Source organism: Sebastes umbrosus, chromosome 5, assembly GCF_015220745.1.
Source record: "Sebastes umbrosus isolate fSebUmb1 chromosome 5, fSebUmb1.pri, whole genome shotgun sequence".
In the NCBI taxonomy this organism is placed as follows: Eukaryota; Metazoa; Chordata; class Actinopteri; order Perciformes; family Sebastidae; genus Sebastes; species Sebastes umbrosus.
Window position 1 is genome coordinate 29,333,612 of NC_051273.1, and position 17,648 is coordinate 29,351,259.

The 17,648-nt window shown below is 38.4% G+C and overlaps 1 protein-coding gene across 1 annotated transcript; it reads right to left on the reverse strand.

Annotated features, from left to right (window-relative positions):
• Positions 1-9,971: 9,971 nt before the first annotated feature.
• gorab (golgin, rab6-interacting) lies at positions 9,972-17,270 on the reverse strand. Its single transcript, XM_037771005.1, has 5 exons — positions 17,064-17,270; positions 16,625-16,958; positions 15,172-15,273; positions 14,899-15,039; positions 9,972-11,155 (listed from the first exon to the last, which is right to left on the reverse strand). The coding sequence occupies exons 1-5, from the start codon at positions 17,116-17,118 to the stop codon at positions 10,681-10,683; spliced, it is 1,107 nt and encodes a 368-aa protein (XP_037626933.1). The 5' UTR covers positions 17,119-17,270; the 3' UTR covers positions 9,972-10,680.
• Positions 17,271-17,648: the final 378 nt, after the last annotated feature.

The window sequence follows — 17,648 nt, forward strand, 5'->3', positions numbered from 1 at the left end:
CCCCCCAGATTCTCTTTTCCTGCCTACAAGTCCATTCCGGTGCCAGCTAGGGCAGAAAAAAAAAAAAAAACCCAGAAAAAAAGGCCTCCCCATGTCTCAGACTCCCAGTCTTCTCCTCCAGGGCCCCTATTCTTTGTTCAGAGCTCGATGTGAAAGTGGCCTGTTTGCTCCGGCTGCCTCAGTTTGTCTGCGGCGAATGGAAACGTCCAAACATCTCTGAAAGGAAAATGCCATCCTGCGGGGCTGACGTTAGCAGGACGAGTCTGTGAAGGAGGCTCAAATGGGCTCTGAGGCTAAAAAAATCTGCATCAGGATGAATACATTTGTGCTCGGGTTCATTTAGAAAGTATTTTGTTTTTTATTATTTTTTAGAACTGCTTTTTTAACTGGAAGTCATTCTGTTTTGATTTTATTTGGCCAATTTAAAGCAGGAGGAACAAAAAAAGCAGCTTTCATAACAAAGAGCTGATAGAAAAGGTCATCAAAATATTTGCTACATTTGAGCTTCATTTAATTAAAAATGAACTCAACATTTATTGTATCAAGTTTATATATAGAGCACATTTAAAAACAACAAATGTTGACCAAGGTCAGAGAGATTACAATCAGATAAAACATAAATTAATAAAAGCGTCAAAATTAGCATATAAGAACTAATAATGCCCAAATGATGACAGCAGAGGACATTAAACACAGCACGCATATTAAAAGAAAAACAGTTAAGAGGCTAACAGTTAAAGTTATCATGAAAGTGTGAGCTGTCATGAGTTTAGGATCATCTGCTGCTGAAGACTTAATTACTAAGTATTAAGTACATTTTGTTTATACAGCCCAACCTCACAGATTTGTCTCAGAGGAATTACAGACCCTGAACATGAATAATGAAACACTCTGAGGGGGCGTCCTGATGCACCAGTGGTTTCAGATGCATACCATGTAATCACAACATCCCTGGTTCGAATCCGGCCTACAATGTGCCTCTTCATTGGACTGAACTGAATAAAGGCTAAAGTGCCCAAAAAACTAGATAGAATAGACAATCCACATCTTCAACAAATTGTCGAGTGTCAACTTTTTCTGTTAAACTAGATATAATATTATTCATTTTATTAATAACAATATTATATTCAATCAATAAACAATTAGCACTTCATAATTAGTTGTGTTTAAATGAGGTGTGAAAGCTTGCAGCATATTGAATCTCTTGCATTCTTAAAAGGAACTCAGACACAGCTGTTTGTGTTCCTAATTTGATGATGTGGAACATAACTAACTACTCAAGTACTGCACTTAAATATAATTTGAAGGTACTTGTACTTTACTAGAGTATTTTCCATTTTATGATTTACTTGATTATGATACTTCCACAATATTTCAGACAGAAACTTTTTATATTTCAGTAACTTTTCAGATCAACATTTTATAGATAAAACATGTAATCGCATGATAAAATCTGAATTATTATAGTATGTAATATGATAAATGTATATTATTAACACTGAATGTGGCTGCTTGCAAAATTTGTAACTTTGTGTTTAAAGTTTATGTACAAGGCATTTGCTAATACTTTTACTTAAGGAGATTGTGAATTTACCTGTAACTGAGTATTTTATTTTCATTGTTGGGGTTTTGCTACTTTTTCTTATAAAATGATAAGTAATAGCTCTTCTTCCACCACATCATTACTCCAGTTATTATAAAGCAGAAAGCCTTCAAAATGTCACAGATTACATTTCCACTTGTCTGCAGCAAACAGCATCATATCAGTCTGTGCATTTACAAAAATAAAGCATGTGCAGCTGCCTCACAGACAGACAGGGCACCCTGTATTCCCAAGATATATTCTTACTGTGTGCCCCATAATATATATATAATAATATGAATAATGTAAGGAATTAAATGGGCCCATGTTAGAGTATATGACAACAGCATATTAGCCCTGTTTTACCTGTGTGTTTATGTGTTAAACAGCTCAAATTAACCATTTGAGTGCATCTTTGTGTCAAGAGTATTTGTGTCTGCAGGCACACTGTATGACAAACACGTCACTGTTATCTTTTCATCTGTAACACAGTATGTGACTGTATTTAATCCCTAAATCTGTTCAATAAAGACTCCTAGTGTTTCATCAGTGATACAGTCGTCTGTCTGGGTCTGACAGGCAGGTTCTGGGCTCACATTTCACTTTGATAAAGAGCATCCCATAAATCTTAAAGACTGATCTTGTTCACCCTGATACAATATTAAAGTGCACACTGCCAGAAAACACGGATGATCATAAATTAATGCAGAGCTTCACTAGATTGGTTTTGTGAGTTTGAAATGGAACTTGATCACAGAGTCGTGAAACTGCACACTTTAACTCATGTCAGGACTCAAAGCCTGAACGGGGATAATTAGGGTCTGAACCGGTTTGGAGTCTGGTCCGGCTGGAGGACACCGTGGGTGGTAGCTGAACGGTTGAACCCACAAAAACCTGCTGACCCTCTGAGACCGGCGTAAATCTTAATGAGGTGAATTCAGCAGGCAGGTGAGAGTGTGTGAGCTCACACAGAATACACAACGTTTCTGTCTTTATATACAGTGTGTTGGAATTTTTTTTTCCCATTAGAAGTAGGTGAAACTCTGATGACCAGAACCTTTACTTCATCTTTTTTCAATCAAAGAATAAAGCTACAACCAAAAAGGACTGTTCCCACACCAGAAAGCAACTAATTCTGTACTTATATTACATTTCAGAAGCATGTAATGTACTTTTCCTCATTTGTCTGACAGATAAAGTTACATTTTAGATAATTTTTTTACATTTAACAGGAGATAAAATCATAAAATATCACTGTCTTTATGTACAACCCTGTTTTTGTGTAAATATCTCCAACATTATAAGAGTATAGACATTTTTTTGGTACAGTGGAGGAAAGTAAAAATTTACTGAAGTACAATTTTGAGGTAAATAGTATTTCTGTGTTCTGCATTAGACTACATCTCATAGTGAAATTATACTCTTTTACTTCACTACATTTATCTGATAGCTACAGTTACAAAATGCTGCTTAGATGATAATAAACTCAGTATTGATAGTCCCATAATACATAGTATAACATTATGATAATACTTCTATTCAAGTTAAGTTTTAAATGCAGTACTTTTACTTGTAAAATATTATTTGTACACTGTGGTATTGCAACTTGAATAGGATCTAAAAAAACTTCTCCCAGCAGACCTGTCAATCAAACTGGATGCCTAAGAATAAAAGCTCCCTCTCGGTCTTAATGTTCTTCCTTTCTCTGCTGGTTCTGTATCAGCTCAGTCCCTATAGTCTGTGCAGTCCTGGCCCCGGGCCCCTGAGTATAGGAGGATGATGATGATGATGATGATGAGTTTCCCGGGGCCGCCGCCGCCGCTGTCCAGTGACCCCTGGTGCTGATTGGAGTAGCGCTTTGGCCCCTGTCCTGTTTTATTTCCCTAATTGGGAGTAAATGGCCTCCTTGTTGACTCTTCACATCCTGTGCAGGGAACCACATGTTGCAGACACGCTCCCTCTGCGCTCCGCCTGATTGCAGCGGCTGCACCGGGACTCCTCATCACACCGACTGCTGCTGAGCTGCAAATCTCTCTCACACAGTCACACAGACTCTGAGCTGATTAGAGCTTTCAGAGGAGGCTGTCAGAGGACTGCTGCTGCTGCTGCTGGCTCACAACACCACAACTGCACAAATCACCTGGAACATGCAGGAAGTGCTCACATCCTTTACTTTTCACATTATACTTCTATCTGTACATATTTCGGATACACCAGTACAAGGTTATATATAGCCTATATTTAGATGACATACATGGTGGTGGAATGTGACTACATTTACTCACTACTGTAGGCCAGTGCCGGCTCTAGCCTTTTTGGTGCCCTGAAAAACAAAATCTGGATTTGGAGGCCCCGCCAAACAAAAAAGAATTACGATTTTTATTCATATATAACTGTAGTTTATTATAATATAAATAAAAAATTGCTCCCTGATAATGTTGGCTTAAAAGTGTTAGGTCAGTTTCACTACAATTTACACTTTTATTAACAAGTCAGTGCGGCCGGGCAGATGAAAAAGTGTGAGAAAGAGAGTTACAGAGGCAAAAAGTGAATTTCTTTCTTTCTTTCTTTTTTTCTTTCTTTCTTTGTTCATTTGTTAACTCAATGCAGAAAATGAGGAAGTGTGCCCACTGAAATTTTATTTATTTGTATTTATTTATTTATTTATCTATTTATTTTTTATTTATTTATTTATTTTAGAGGGTGACCAGCGCCACCCAGAAGCTGGTGCCCTAAGCAAACACCTATATGGCCTATGCCTTAAGCCGGCCCTGCTGTACACTACTCAAAATTGTGAGGTAGGCCTATACTTGCGCTATTTCTATTTTAAGCTACTTTATACTTGTATTTCACCACATTTTTAGAGGGAAAATATTGCACTTTTTTATTCCACTACATTACAGCTGTTCTTACTTTGCAGATTTTACACACAAAACATGTGATCAGTTCATAAAATTGTTGTAGTTTAAACTACCCAGCAGTATATAAAAAAGTATTGGTAATAGGTCTAATAATAATCCAATGATATAATATTATAACGCTGACAGGGTCCACTCTGCATTTTACTTTTAATTATGTACATTTTGCTGATTTTCTACTTTTACTTAATTAGGCTTTTGAATGCAGGACATTAACTTGTAATGGGTGATTTTATATTATAGTACATTTACTGAATACTTCCTCTACCACTGCTGCAATGTCACTTTGATCTAGAATATCAGGAGGAAGCTGCACAATATGCACACTGGTTTAAGGTAATGTACTGTAGACAAGCTTTGGAACTTCTATTTATTATTTGTCTTATATGTTTTACTTATCTGTATCTTGTTCCTACCTTGTTTGTTGTGCTGCTGTAATGCTAAATTTCTGTCCACAATAAACTTTTATATATCTGAAACCGATCTCATCTTATCTTATCTTATCTAATCTTTTCTTATCTTTTCTTGAATATAAAATGTCTGAACATACTTGATTAATAAAGCTGATTCTGATTCTGACATATACATAGGCTATTACAATTTAAAAAAAAAAGTAAATTAAAGGTAAAGGTTCTTAATAAAAACAACTAAAAAAAATACTTTAATAAGAATAAAATAGACCTATTCATATCAAAATGTTCTCAGTGAATTGTTACATTATTTAATTGCGAAATTATTGATGCATAATAATGCATCAATAAACCCACCAACTTTATGAAGTAAAAATAATCAAATAATGAAATCCTCCAAAATTAGGAGATATGAGTTATTTTCCCCACGCACGCGCAGAAAAACCTTCTATATATCTTCCATCCGTTCTCGCGCACCCAATTAAATTGAAGGATCACGTGCTGTTGTGGACTGACAGGAATCAAAGTCAAAAGATGATGTCTGAGATGCGTCTTTGTCATCGAGCTGTATAATAAGCCTGAAAAAGGTTGTTGGAGGAAAACATGCAGTGTTTTATGATATCATCTGCAAATTAACTCCAGCTGTCAGATATATATATATAAAAAAATATAAAAAAACACATAAATACTGCGGTTAATTGTGTGTAATTGTGAGTAAATGTCGGCTACTTATTCTATGAAGTATCTATATGTGTCCCCGGCTCTTTAGATTTAACGACTCGCTGTAGTTTCTATTGTTGCAGCGGCTCTCTGCTGCACTGTTGGACTGTAAACGGTCTGTGGTGCTCCGACATAAAACAGCAAATCTGCTCCTGATTAAAACAACACGGAGAGTTTACAGAGCAAGTGGCCGTGTGAAATGAATTCAACCCCCAGTCAGTCAGTCTCATTATTACAAAACCCCCCAAAAACCACTCCGAAAGACCGTTTAACACCGCAAACCTGATCAGCAAATAAATCACTTCATTAGTGGTTTTACTTCGTTGGGTTTCGGTTCACTTGTTTGTCAGGTTCAGGTTTGGTTCATTTTATATTTAAAAATGAAGGTGAATCATTTCCCAAACATGTTTTTAATATATTTTTTTATTTTTTCCCCTTCTTGAACAACATTTACACTCACTTTTTGGTCGAACTGAATTTTTTTTCCATCGAATATTTAATCAGCCGTGTCATTAAGCCAAACTCGATTAAAGTTTCATTACATTTTACGCTAAAAGAGTGTAATTTTCTATTTATCGTGCACATTTATCCATTTTGAGTGTACCAGCGGGTTCTTGTGGGAAATAACATGAATTCGGCTACAACAGTGAAGCTTTAAAGCAATAGTAGAAATAAGATCCATGCAGCTAAAATGAATCTGAACCACATTGTGTTAACTGCCAAAGCAAATTAGGGCCTCAATTAAAGAGGATGAGTTCCAATATTAAACCAACCCTGCGGTATTTCTTATCACTGCAACAGCATTCATAAAAACATCTCTTTTCCATCTCTTTTCTCTCTTTTCTGTCGCTTCACAGTTGTACCGACAGTGAGTTCAGAGTTCAGGAGATATGGAGGTGAAGCTCGGATCGTCCAGATGGGGCAGATTTTCAGGAAAACCTGATTTTTTTTCTTCTCTTCTCTTCTTGGCTCTCGGACTTCTCGGGTTTCAGAGTCTTTTCTCGGCCTGTCGAGGGACGCCAGCGCCACATAAATCACACTTTACGTTATAAACCCTCCGCTCTCTGAAGTCAGGCCCAAAAACACAGAAACACACAGAAACACACAGAAACACACAGAAACACACACTGCTCTCCGGTGGAAATGTAGTCCTAATGTAGAGGCCATTTGTGCCGATGCCTTAATCTGCGCTGCCTGCATCTTCTCATTTCTCTTTGTCATAATCCAGAGTACATTTCTTCTCCCCTGAGGAGGTCTGTCAAGAGGATCCTTACAATTAGGATTATTCCCATTTTAAAGAGAAGCAGTGAAGAAGTGAATCATGTGAAAATAGTGTTGCTTTTCTACATATTTTTTTCAATTAAAAGATTAGTTGGTATATTGTATTACGTCAAGAAAATTGTCAGTGGTGGAAGAATTACTCAGATCCTTTATTTATATTTAAAATAGAAATACCATAATATGAATTTCAAGATAAAGATCTGTATTCAAAAGTTTACTTAAAAGTACAGAATTGCAGAAAAGTATCAAAAGTAAAAATATTCATTATACTAAATGGCCCTTTTCATTGATATTGCTATGTTACATTATATATTTTGTATTATTATTGATTGCATTAACATGTAAGCAGCATTTTAATGCTGTAGCTGGTTGAGATGCAGCCCAATCTTATATATTATATATATCTTATATAGTAAAGATAACTCCTAAAATTTATTTTCTCAAAAACAAGTGAAAAGAAAACTGTCACTGCAGAATATTTCTGCTTATTAATTTCTATATCTATATTTCTATATCTATATCTATATATATAAATCATCTTGTTAAAAAATGGTCAGTAGATAAGTGAGTTTCTGACAGATTAATGCAGGTTGCTGCACAACAATAATGAACAATTAAACTTGATTTTAGAAAATACTTTAAACAAGTTGATCTGCATTGAAAATAGTCTGGAATATACAGTATTTACTGCACTGGCAGATTTATTTGAATTTCATGCTATACTAATTACTAGTAGCATGAAATGAAAACACTTAAAGGAAAGTATCTAAAAAGTTCAGTAAATGTACTTAGTTACGCTCCACCAGTGGAGTTTGTAGAAGTGACACCATTCAGTCCTTTTTTATGTGAATGTCTTTTATCATTTGGTCAACTCTGATCTGAAATCTGTTTCCTCGGCACTTCAAACGTTGACCTTGGAGGCTGCGTGGACAGACGGGACGGTGGTCACTCTCCCACTCTGAGCTTCTACCTCCCGACTAATTAAAAAAGCTGCTTTTACGGCCTCTCCTTCAGACGGCCAGATGTGACCGGAGCGCTGTAAAATCTCAAAGCGCTTTACAGAAACACTTACTGCACTTTAAAAACCACTCGCAAAAGCGACGAGTCCCAAAGTGCTCCCCGTGTAAATTCCTTCCAGGAGCACAGGCCTTCACTCCTGCAGATAACTCATTATCATGATTAACATGTGACGACACCAGAGGAAATCTGCTCCTTTAGAGTTTATTTTAGTAAAATATCATACTGTAGTGTATATCTAAATATCACCTTTTTAAATATTTACCCCTCACTTAAATAACTTTTGCTTCAGAAACATACAATCAGGCTTTGGTCAGGCCCACATATATACAGATTTAACATCAGATTATTGTCATATATTATTTTGGACACATGGTGCAGCGAGAGAAAGTAAACGCATGCAGCTGAAAGCATCTGTACATACATTAACAGATATCGTCTTACCATTCAGGAGGCCCGCTGCTCCTCAGCTGCACTGACAAGACCAGAATTAGCTTTGTGAAACACGAGCCCAGCGCCAGCTAACATGTTCATCTACAACACATAAGACAGGAGGGTTTGTGTTGGGCATAGAAATGGATTCATGCCCCTTTCCATTCTGCATGAAACTGAGACTTTCCAGGAAGTAAACAGGACCCATCATTCAGTGTTTGCCACAAAAGGGACAACAATCAAAACCAGTCATCTTTTCAATACAACCTTTGCTCTGACAGATTATTCACATGTGATGTAAAAAACACAAGTTTCAAAGAAGAGCTTTGTTTTTTTGGAAGGACACACATAAAGAGCGACCGATTGAGGATAATGGCTGCAAGATACTCTGATTTACTCTGCAGCTGATTGTGATCCTGCAGGTAACACACGTACTGAGGGCTGGGTGTTTGACATTTTTCAATACCACTGCTGATACGACACAAAGTTCTTTTTTGTTTTCATGTAACAAAAGAAGCTTCTGTTCTTGAATGTTAAAGCTAGAGTTGGTAATCGTTGTTTACCTTCATAATAGAGCTGTCAAAGTTAACGCGATAATAACGCATTAACGTAACTTGCAATTTTTAGGTTGTAGCGGGCTCAGTTTTAAAGCTAGAGTGAAGATACTAAACTTGAAAACCTAAGAAATTCATTGGTGCCAACCATGTCATACTTGCTTGTTGCGAAAGAGGCTAAATAACGCACCAAATTTTGTTGAGTAAAAACTGTCATGGCCATTTTCAAAGGGGTCCCCTTGACCTCTGACCTCGTGATATGTGAATGAAAATGGGTTCTCTGGGTACCCACGAGTCTCCCCTTTACAGACATGCCCACTTTATGATAATCACATGCAGTTTGGGGCAAGTCATAGTCAAGTCAGCACACTGACACACTGACAGCTGTTGTTGCCTGTTGGGCTGCAGTTTGCCATGTTATGATTTGAACATATTTTGTATGTTAAATGCAGTACCTGTGAGGGTTTCTGGATGATATTTGTCATTGTTTTGTGTTGTTAATTGATTTCTAATAATAATAATAATAATAATAATAAGTATATACATTTGCATAAATCAAGCATGTTTGCCCACTCCCATGTTGATAAGAGTATTAAATACATGAAAAATGCCCCTTTACGGTACATTTTGAACAGACGAGAAATGCGCGATTAAATATTTTAATTGATTGACAGCCCTAGTTCATAATGATAATATTGGGGGAGTGGCTTTGGAGAGAACCCTGAAGCGACCGTCAGTGTTTCTGACTTTCTCGCTGGATTTAGGGACTTTTGGAGCTGGTGCTGCTAGCTACTTTCATTGGGAGGAGTTGGCAACACTGGACTTGGTTTTTCAATTGGATAATTTGTAAAAATCTAGCGTACCCAACCCTAGCTTTAATCATCTAAACACCAGCAGCTGTAAACTGTAAGAATTTGGTTTAAATAAAGTAGTCTAAATTCGTCACAATGTTGATAAAAAAACAAGAACTGATCAAAAAATCAGTCCAGGTATTTAAAACTTGTTACCTACGATACTTTATAGTTTAGAAAACTACTAATCTGCACCAGCAAATACCTTTTGAAGGACATGAAATACTGCCCTAGATTTTTGTTTTTATCAACATAATAGAGAAATGTCTGTAATGAAGGGATCTGCAACGTCGCAAATAGGGATGCACTAATAATACCTATCTCCCCCCAATACCGATCCGATACCAATGCTCTCTTATCCCCCCCCCAACTTTAACATCGGTGGCAGCTACTTCACTGTTGTAGCTCATGAGGACGGATTTCCACCCAGCACTTTGTTAAAGGTTTGGATAAGAGTGCGGTGTTGGTTCAAAATTGAAAAAGTCAAAAGTCACAGAACGTGCTTACTTTTTCAATATTTAATAAAAACCAAAACCACAATCTTTCCCAACCCATAATACATAATAATTAACACATGGGATGCAGGACATAAACCCTGTTCCTGGGTTTGTACGCCCACCGTTCACCCCGACCACCTCCCTACGACCTCTGGCACGAACCCCAAGTCTGAACAGAATCCGGGCAGAAATTGCATTTCCCATCAAAACATATTAAGCTAAAACATTTAGCAGTAGAAGAGCGTCATTTTTAGGAGACGGGCTCATTTTGGTTGGTACCAAAAAAGTATCGATGTTCGATACCCAGCCCTGGACGTTACAGCATCGCTTCATCTCGCGGACAGCATTATTGTAGTGTTACTGTTTTATGTGCGGCATGTGTGATAATGTCCAGATATTTGTCTCTCATTTCTGAGCATCAGGAGGCCACAATTCCGCTCTGAACACAGTTTTCTAATGTTTTACAGTCCTGTTCAGTCTTCGGTGCTTCAGTCATCGGGTGGTGCTCCTGCTGGACGTCACCTCCCTTCTCCTCCTTGACAGTCTCTTCCTCTGTGGGTCGACAGTCTTTGGTTGATTGCACTGTTCCCTCCTGATTCTCCACTGAACCGTTTCCCTGTTTCCCGTCTCTCTGTGTCTCCACACAGCCTCCTTTCTTCTTCTTCTTCTTCGCCTCCTCCTCCTCCTCCTCCACCTTCTGTCTCTCCAGCTCCTCCTCAGTGGCCTGAAGCTGCAGCTGCTGCATCAGCTCCTCCAGCTTGTGGGCTTTACGCAGCTCGTTCTGCTGGATGATGGCGCAGAGGTGCTCCGTCAGCTGCTCCTTCACCTCCGTCTTCTTGTGCAGGTCCATCTTGGACGTCACGTACTCGGTCTCCGCCTTCTCGTACCGCTTTCTGAGAAAATACGGGATGAGATTTGAAACAGAAACTAAATAACAGGGGCTGCACAACTTCTCATTTACACTCGGCATTGTGCAGAATATCTCACTTTTAGATATGATTAATAACTTTGGAACTTAAAAGGAGTGTTTCATTTAATTTAGAAGATTTGCTGCAACAAATCAAAGTACTCCCGTCTGCATTCTTGGCCTGTTGATTATGCTGAGTGCAAATCACGCAACACCCGCTTTTTGTCAAAACTTAACCACATGATGATGGAAATGAAGTGAGAATTCTGACTGCTGAAGAGAGAAATAATACAGAAAATGTATATCAAATTAGAGACAACATGGCTGACGGGTATTAAATCCAAAACACTAGAAAGAACATTGGATAAGTCTGCTGATGACCAGGGTTTGGGTATGGTGCTGAAATTATATCAATTAACTGATAATCATTTTGATATTCAATTCATCGATTAAATCATTCATGCAGCAAAAATGCCAAATATTCTCTGGTTCCAGCTTCTAAAATCTGAGGATTTTCAGATTTTCTTTATTCTATATCCTTTTGAAATTGAGTATCTTTAAGATTTGTATTGTTGGTCAGACAAACGGGTAATATGAAGACATTATCGTTGGTTGTGAGAACTCTAATTGGTATTTTCTGAACAATTAATTGGGGAAAATATAGAGCTGTCAAAGTTTCTGCGATAATAACACGTTAACGCAAATTCGTTTTAATTGCCGCTAATTTCTTTAACGCAACTTGCAATTTAAGTTGTAGCGGGCTCATTTAAAAGCTAGAGTGAAGATACTGACATCATATGGAACTAGAAAAAACCTCAGAAATCAATTGGTACCATCCATTTCACACTAGCTTGTTGCAAAGGAGGTTAAATAACGCTCCACACTATCACTCAATTTCGGCGTGGAAAAACTGGCATGGCCATTTTCAAAGAGATCTCTTGAACTCTGACCTCAAAATATGTGAATGAAAATAGGTTCTATGGGTACCCACGAGTCTCCCCTTTACGGATATGACCACTATGAAAATCGCATGCAGTTTTGGAAAAGTGCAAGGGCATATTTTTTATGCTAAATGCAGTACCTGTGAGGGTTTCTGGACAATAAAATTGATTTCCAATAATAAATATAGACATACATTTGCATAAAGCAGCATATTTATCCACTCCCATGTTGTTAAGAGTATAACATATTTGACAAATCTCTCTTTAAGCTACATTTTGAACAGATAAAAAAAATGTGTGATTAATTTGTGATTAATCACGACTAACTATGGTCAATCATGGGATTAATCACAATTAAATATCTTAACCGATTGACAGCCCTTGAAAAGAATGATCACCAAATTAACTTATGTATAAATTGTCCTGGTTGGGGTTTGAACGTTGATACTTGTTTGGTACTGACTGAAAGGTTTCGAGTATCGAAACCTACCATGAGTTGGCAGAAAAAGCCTTATCAGAATAAGAATCGTGTTTACCAAAGTTCCAACATTCTACATACAAAAACGTTGCCGTCTTTTGTTGACTGTATTCTTGTAGAAAAAACATAAACATATCGTTTTGGTATCTGTATTAAAGCTACGGTTTTGTATTGGCACAAACCCCCACAGGTCCTCCCACAGTGTCTGAATGCAGAAACATTGTTTTAATTGTGAAGAACTGAACATCACATGCTGTTTGGAAACATTGTGGGATCTAAACAGATGATGTCAAACATTTCACCTCAGGGTTTTTATGCTGTACCTCAGCGAAATCTCAACAATTGATTATATCAACATAATCAGAAGAGAATCCAGTGTAATGAGTGTGTGAAGGTCAGGTCCTCTTCCCGTTATACAAACATCTGTAATGAAGAGTGTTCATGACATGGAGCTAATCTCGCTACACAAGAGGCAGCATGGAAACCACAGCCACAAGCACAAGGTCAAACACAGCTTCACTGGATCAATGTTGGTTAAAAAAACAAACTGCTGCTGTGAAAGTTTAATGTTGCACTGATTAAGAACTCAAGAAGAAAAAGAAAAACGTCAAGATGTTGCTAATTATATCTAGAATTTTCACTTTATATTTAGCTTTTAGTTGTAATCCTGCTTTATTAGTCTCTGTATGTTGAAGCAAAGGTTCCCCAGAACATCTGAGCAGGACTGTGTCTGCTGAAACTGGTTCAAAGTGTTGGAGAACACATGTGGATTACAAGTGTTGGAAGAAAAAAAAAAAAGCTTTACATTAATACTGGAGACAAGCTGCAGGGGGCAGCATTTACAGTGGATGTACAGTTCATACCTACTCATATTTTGTTTTGTTTTGTTACAAATAAAGTGCTCAAAGTGCCGTTTAGTTTTGTTTTAGTTTTTCATTCAAATCACACTGAATATATTGTCTATGTCAAATACTAAATTATGATTTTAGTGGCAAGACACTCAAGTATTTCCACATATGTTGACATTCCCTCATTTAGTAGAGCTGTTGCTTCCTCAACCAGAGTTTATGAGTTCAATTACATCTGTAGCAGGCTGTCAGCTCTTCCTTTAGTTGTCAATCCAAAATTGTAGTGCTATATCTAGACCAAATTTAAACATTTCATGCATTTTCAAACATAAGAGCAGTGCAGATGAATGATGTGAGTTGAAGACATGTCTACGCTTGTATATCATTTTTTCTATTTACATTGTAGCGCTAATATTCACCAGACATTTGTCCCATAATTTGACCTCCTGCAAAACTGATATGGTAAAGTCTGATCAAGATTGTGACCAAGATTTATTAGACTCATCTGTGTGACATGCAATGAACCTGCAAGATCACCATTATCACACAGTGTGTGGGGGCCTTTGGGCATGTCATTACGTTTAAAGCTGCCTGTTTATTACAAGGTAACACTACAGGAGTTCAGTAGAAGCCTGTTTCTCACACTTGCTGAGGAGCTTACAGCCAGGGGAGACAGGTGTTTGTGACTTGTCTGATTGGATTCCTCAGTGACTACGTTTGCATGCTCAAAATATTCCGTTTTTTTCCCCTCATTCTGAAAAAGACAATATTCCTACAGAGCTGTTTACATTGGCTAATAAAAATGAATATTCCACTAATATTCCCGTGTACATTCAGCCGTGCATACTCTGATTAATGCAAAACACCCCCATGACATATGTCCTGCAGCTACGCCCCTTTAAGTAACTTTAAAGTTTCCTTCTTTTCCGACTGCAGTCATGTTGCTCCCGTGGTGTACCCTTGTTGTCACCGTTCTGCAAAACTGTCTTTTTCAAGCTATTCCTTTGACGGCAATGCACAAGAACAGACTGGTTTGTGTACAACGCACAGAGCTGGCCGTAAACAGGCAAGAGGCCATGTGTCTTAAATTGCAGTAAAAACCCCAATTGAGAGGCATATTACGAATGCACTTTATACATGTACAAAGAATGCTCCTGAAACCGGAATAATATGGGCATATCCCACATGTCTCAATTGGAAAATGCTACAGCCGGAATAAGGCCTAATTCGGAATGACCCGTATCAAATTCAGAATATTGTCATATTCAGATTAATAGTGGAATACTAGTGTACATGTACACATAATCATCGATTGAGCTTGTATAGCTCTGTTGTCCCATGCAAGACCTTTGCTTAGTTAGTGGAGCCACTGCTTCACTGATTGTGAGTTCAAATCATAATATAACGTAAGAACATGCACGGTTTGTAATTTCTCATTTACTCATGTTGTCTCACTCTGTACCTGGCAGTGGAGTACTCCCAGCTGGCTTGTTCTATCCTGCCTCTCAGGATGCCGATATCATTGGACACCATGTCATCGAGGGCCTGGAGTTCCTTCTGGATCCTCTTCAGCTTCACAGCCTCGGCCTGAGTCTGTTTGGACCTGTGGACAATAACGTAAACTCTTAAAGGGAAATTTCATCTTTTGGCCACAATGTTTGGTCTTACTTTCACGGTAACATGTTGCTCACTATACAGTATCAACAAGACAGCAGTCGACAGTATCCATACTTACTTCTCGGCGATGGTTTTTGTCAGCAGAGCTTTCTTGCGCTTATTCCCCTCTTCGATCATCTTTTGGTCTTCCTGCAGTAGTTCCAGACGTGTCTTTTCCCGTCTGTGATCAAACACGGAGAGAATGTAACACACTAAAACGCTTACATTCTGCATTTTTGAACGCTTGTTTGAATTTCACAATATCACAAAACTTTGGGCTCAGCAAATAATAGTGACCTAAAATCTATTTTGATTTAAATCAATCCCCGCTTTAGTGTCGGCATGTCACTCGTAATGTGATTTGCTGTCTAAGTAACATCTCATCAGTGTCTTTCTCTCGCATCTGTGACCTCAGGCACTCCGTGCACACTACACTGTGATTCAGTCACATAGCAACATTGTGAGAAAAATAAAACTATTTTAAATGTTTGAAGTGTTATCCAGCGATGGGTTGGGTGCATCATCAAAAGGTATTTTAGTGATTTCACAGGTGTCTGCCCAAAATGATAAAATGTTTGTCTCTGGGGGAAAAAACAACATTTAAATCCCACAGTTGTAAAGACTGCACTACATACTGCTATGGCATGCATATTATGTCCACCGAAGAAGTTCAGAACAACAGAGCAGATCGGTGTGTGAAAATACTGGATTTCAATGTATTATACTGTGCAGATCTGAGATCACAAACATATCCTTGATGGTGTAACCCCGGTCAAATGTATTCTTTTCCTCTTATTGTTTACACAGGCAATAATATGAAACCAAATCACGGAATAACGTGACTGAGTGCTGCGATCACAAATGGAGCAAAGCCTGAACATGAGAGTATAAAATGAGAGGGAAAACAACAGACCAGCTGGGATAAAGACACACCAAAAGTTATTAGCCTTAAAGGTCCCATATCGTGCTCATTTTCAGGTTCATACTTGTATTTTGTGTTTCTACTAGAACATGTTTACATGCTGTAATGTTAAAAAAAAAACTTAATTTTCCTCATACTGTCAGCCTGAATATACCTGTATTTACCCTCGGTCTGAAACGCTCCGTTTTAGCGCATTTTGACGGAATTGCAACAGAATTAAGTTGCTAGGCAACAGCTTGGGTCCATGTGTACTTCCTGTCAGCTGATGTCATTCACATACACTGCAACAGGAAATAAACTGGGACACATTTAGAATGTTTAAGTTTAAATCTGTGTAAAGGGTCTAAATATTGTATATTTGTGACATCACAAATGGACAGAAATCCTGACAGCTTGTTTCAAACGCACAATTTCTGAATAGGGGCTGTGTGTATTTCCCTGTGGATTGAGTATTTATATAGAACTTAAACCTGCTTTATAATAATAAACATGAAAATCTCACTTTTTATAATATGGGACCTTTAACAGTAGGCAACAAACCAGTCAAGACGGTTTTAACAGTCAATGAAACCTCAATAGTGAGAAACGATATTAAAAAAACCATACTAACAGTGCCACCTCTTGTTTCTCCAGCTCTTTGACGGCCGGGTGGGTCTCCTCCTCCGGAGCCGGCTTCACCTCGCTGGGTTGGTGCTGTCTGACAGCCGGAGCTCCTGCTGGAGGGGCTGCGGGCTGAGGCTCTTCCCTGGGCGGCTGAGGAGCCGGTGGTGGCGGCGGCGGCTTGGTGAGTAGTTGCTCCGCTGGGAGGCAGAGAGACGCGGCTGAAGCAGAGTGTTTCTGAGCCGCCAGCTGGAGGGCCCTCTCCCGCTGCAGCTGCTGCCGACTCCGGTTCGCTGGAGCCGGTTTCCTCCCGCGGGCTGCTGCCGCTGCGGGCACCGCCGAGTCTGAACATACATGACAACAAACCGTGATTAACACACGTCATCACCTGTCAACACCTGAGGCGGAGGCTGCAGCAGAGCGAGAGGTTAACATCAGCAGTAAGTTACCATTCTGCTGCATCTTCCGTAACTCCTCTTCAGAGAAACCGGCCCAGCCGCTCATCTTACCGCTTCACACCTCAACAACACAGCAGTTATCATGCATAGAGGAACAAAACCTGCTTATTGACTTAAAATAATCATTTTAAACTCTCAAATAGACAAACTCTGAGCAGCTCTGACACACCACCGCCATCTATGTTTATCAATGCCACGTCAAGGACCCCAAACAGACCGGTGGAGTAGAAGTCGCAGATATCGCCTGAATAAAACAAAAACAACACTAACGTGAAATTGTGTCTAAATGAGAGAATGCACATTTTAATTCTCTTATCACCATGGACATGTTTTTCAGTTTAATTTGTTTTTGTTTTTATATGCATCTTTGCACATTAATGTAACTTTATGGGTGATATAGCAGAAGGCATTTGTTTGGTGTGCTACATACCAGCTCTACAAATCTCTTCTGAAAGTTTCTGTGAGTTTCTTTGAAGTGTGCAACTTTAAGATTATTATTACATTATTATTACATTTGTACACCTTCTTCCAAGTGTCCAAGTGTTTATGTGTGTTTGTATTGTACATACAAGATGC

Coding starts and splice junctions, on each gene's coding strand:
- gorab (XM_037771005.1), bottom strand. CDS start 17,118: ATGAGCGGCTGGGCCGGTTTCTCTGAAGAGGAGTTACGGAAGATGCAG. Junction 16,959..17,063: donor ACGGAAGATGCAGCAGAATG/GTAACTTACTGC, acceptor ATGTATGTTCAG/ACTCGGCGGTGCCCGCAGCG. Junction 15,274..16,624: donor GAGAAACAAGAGGTGGCACT/GTTAGTATGGTT, acceptor GTTTGATCACAG/ACGGGAAAAGACACGTCTGG.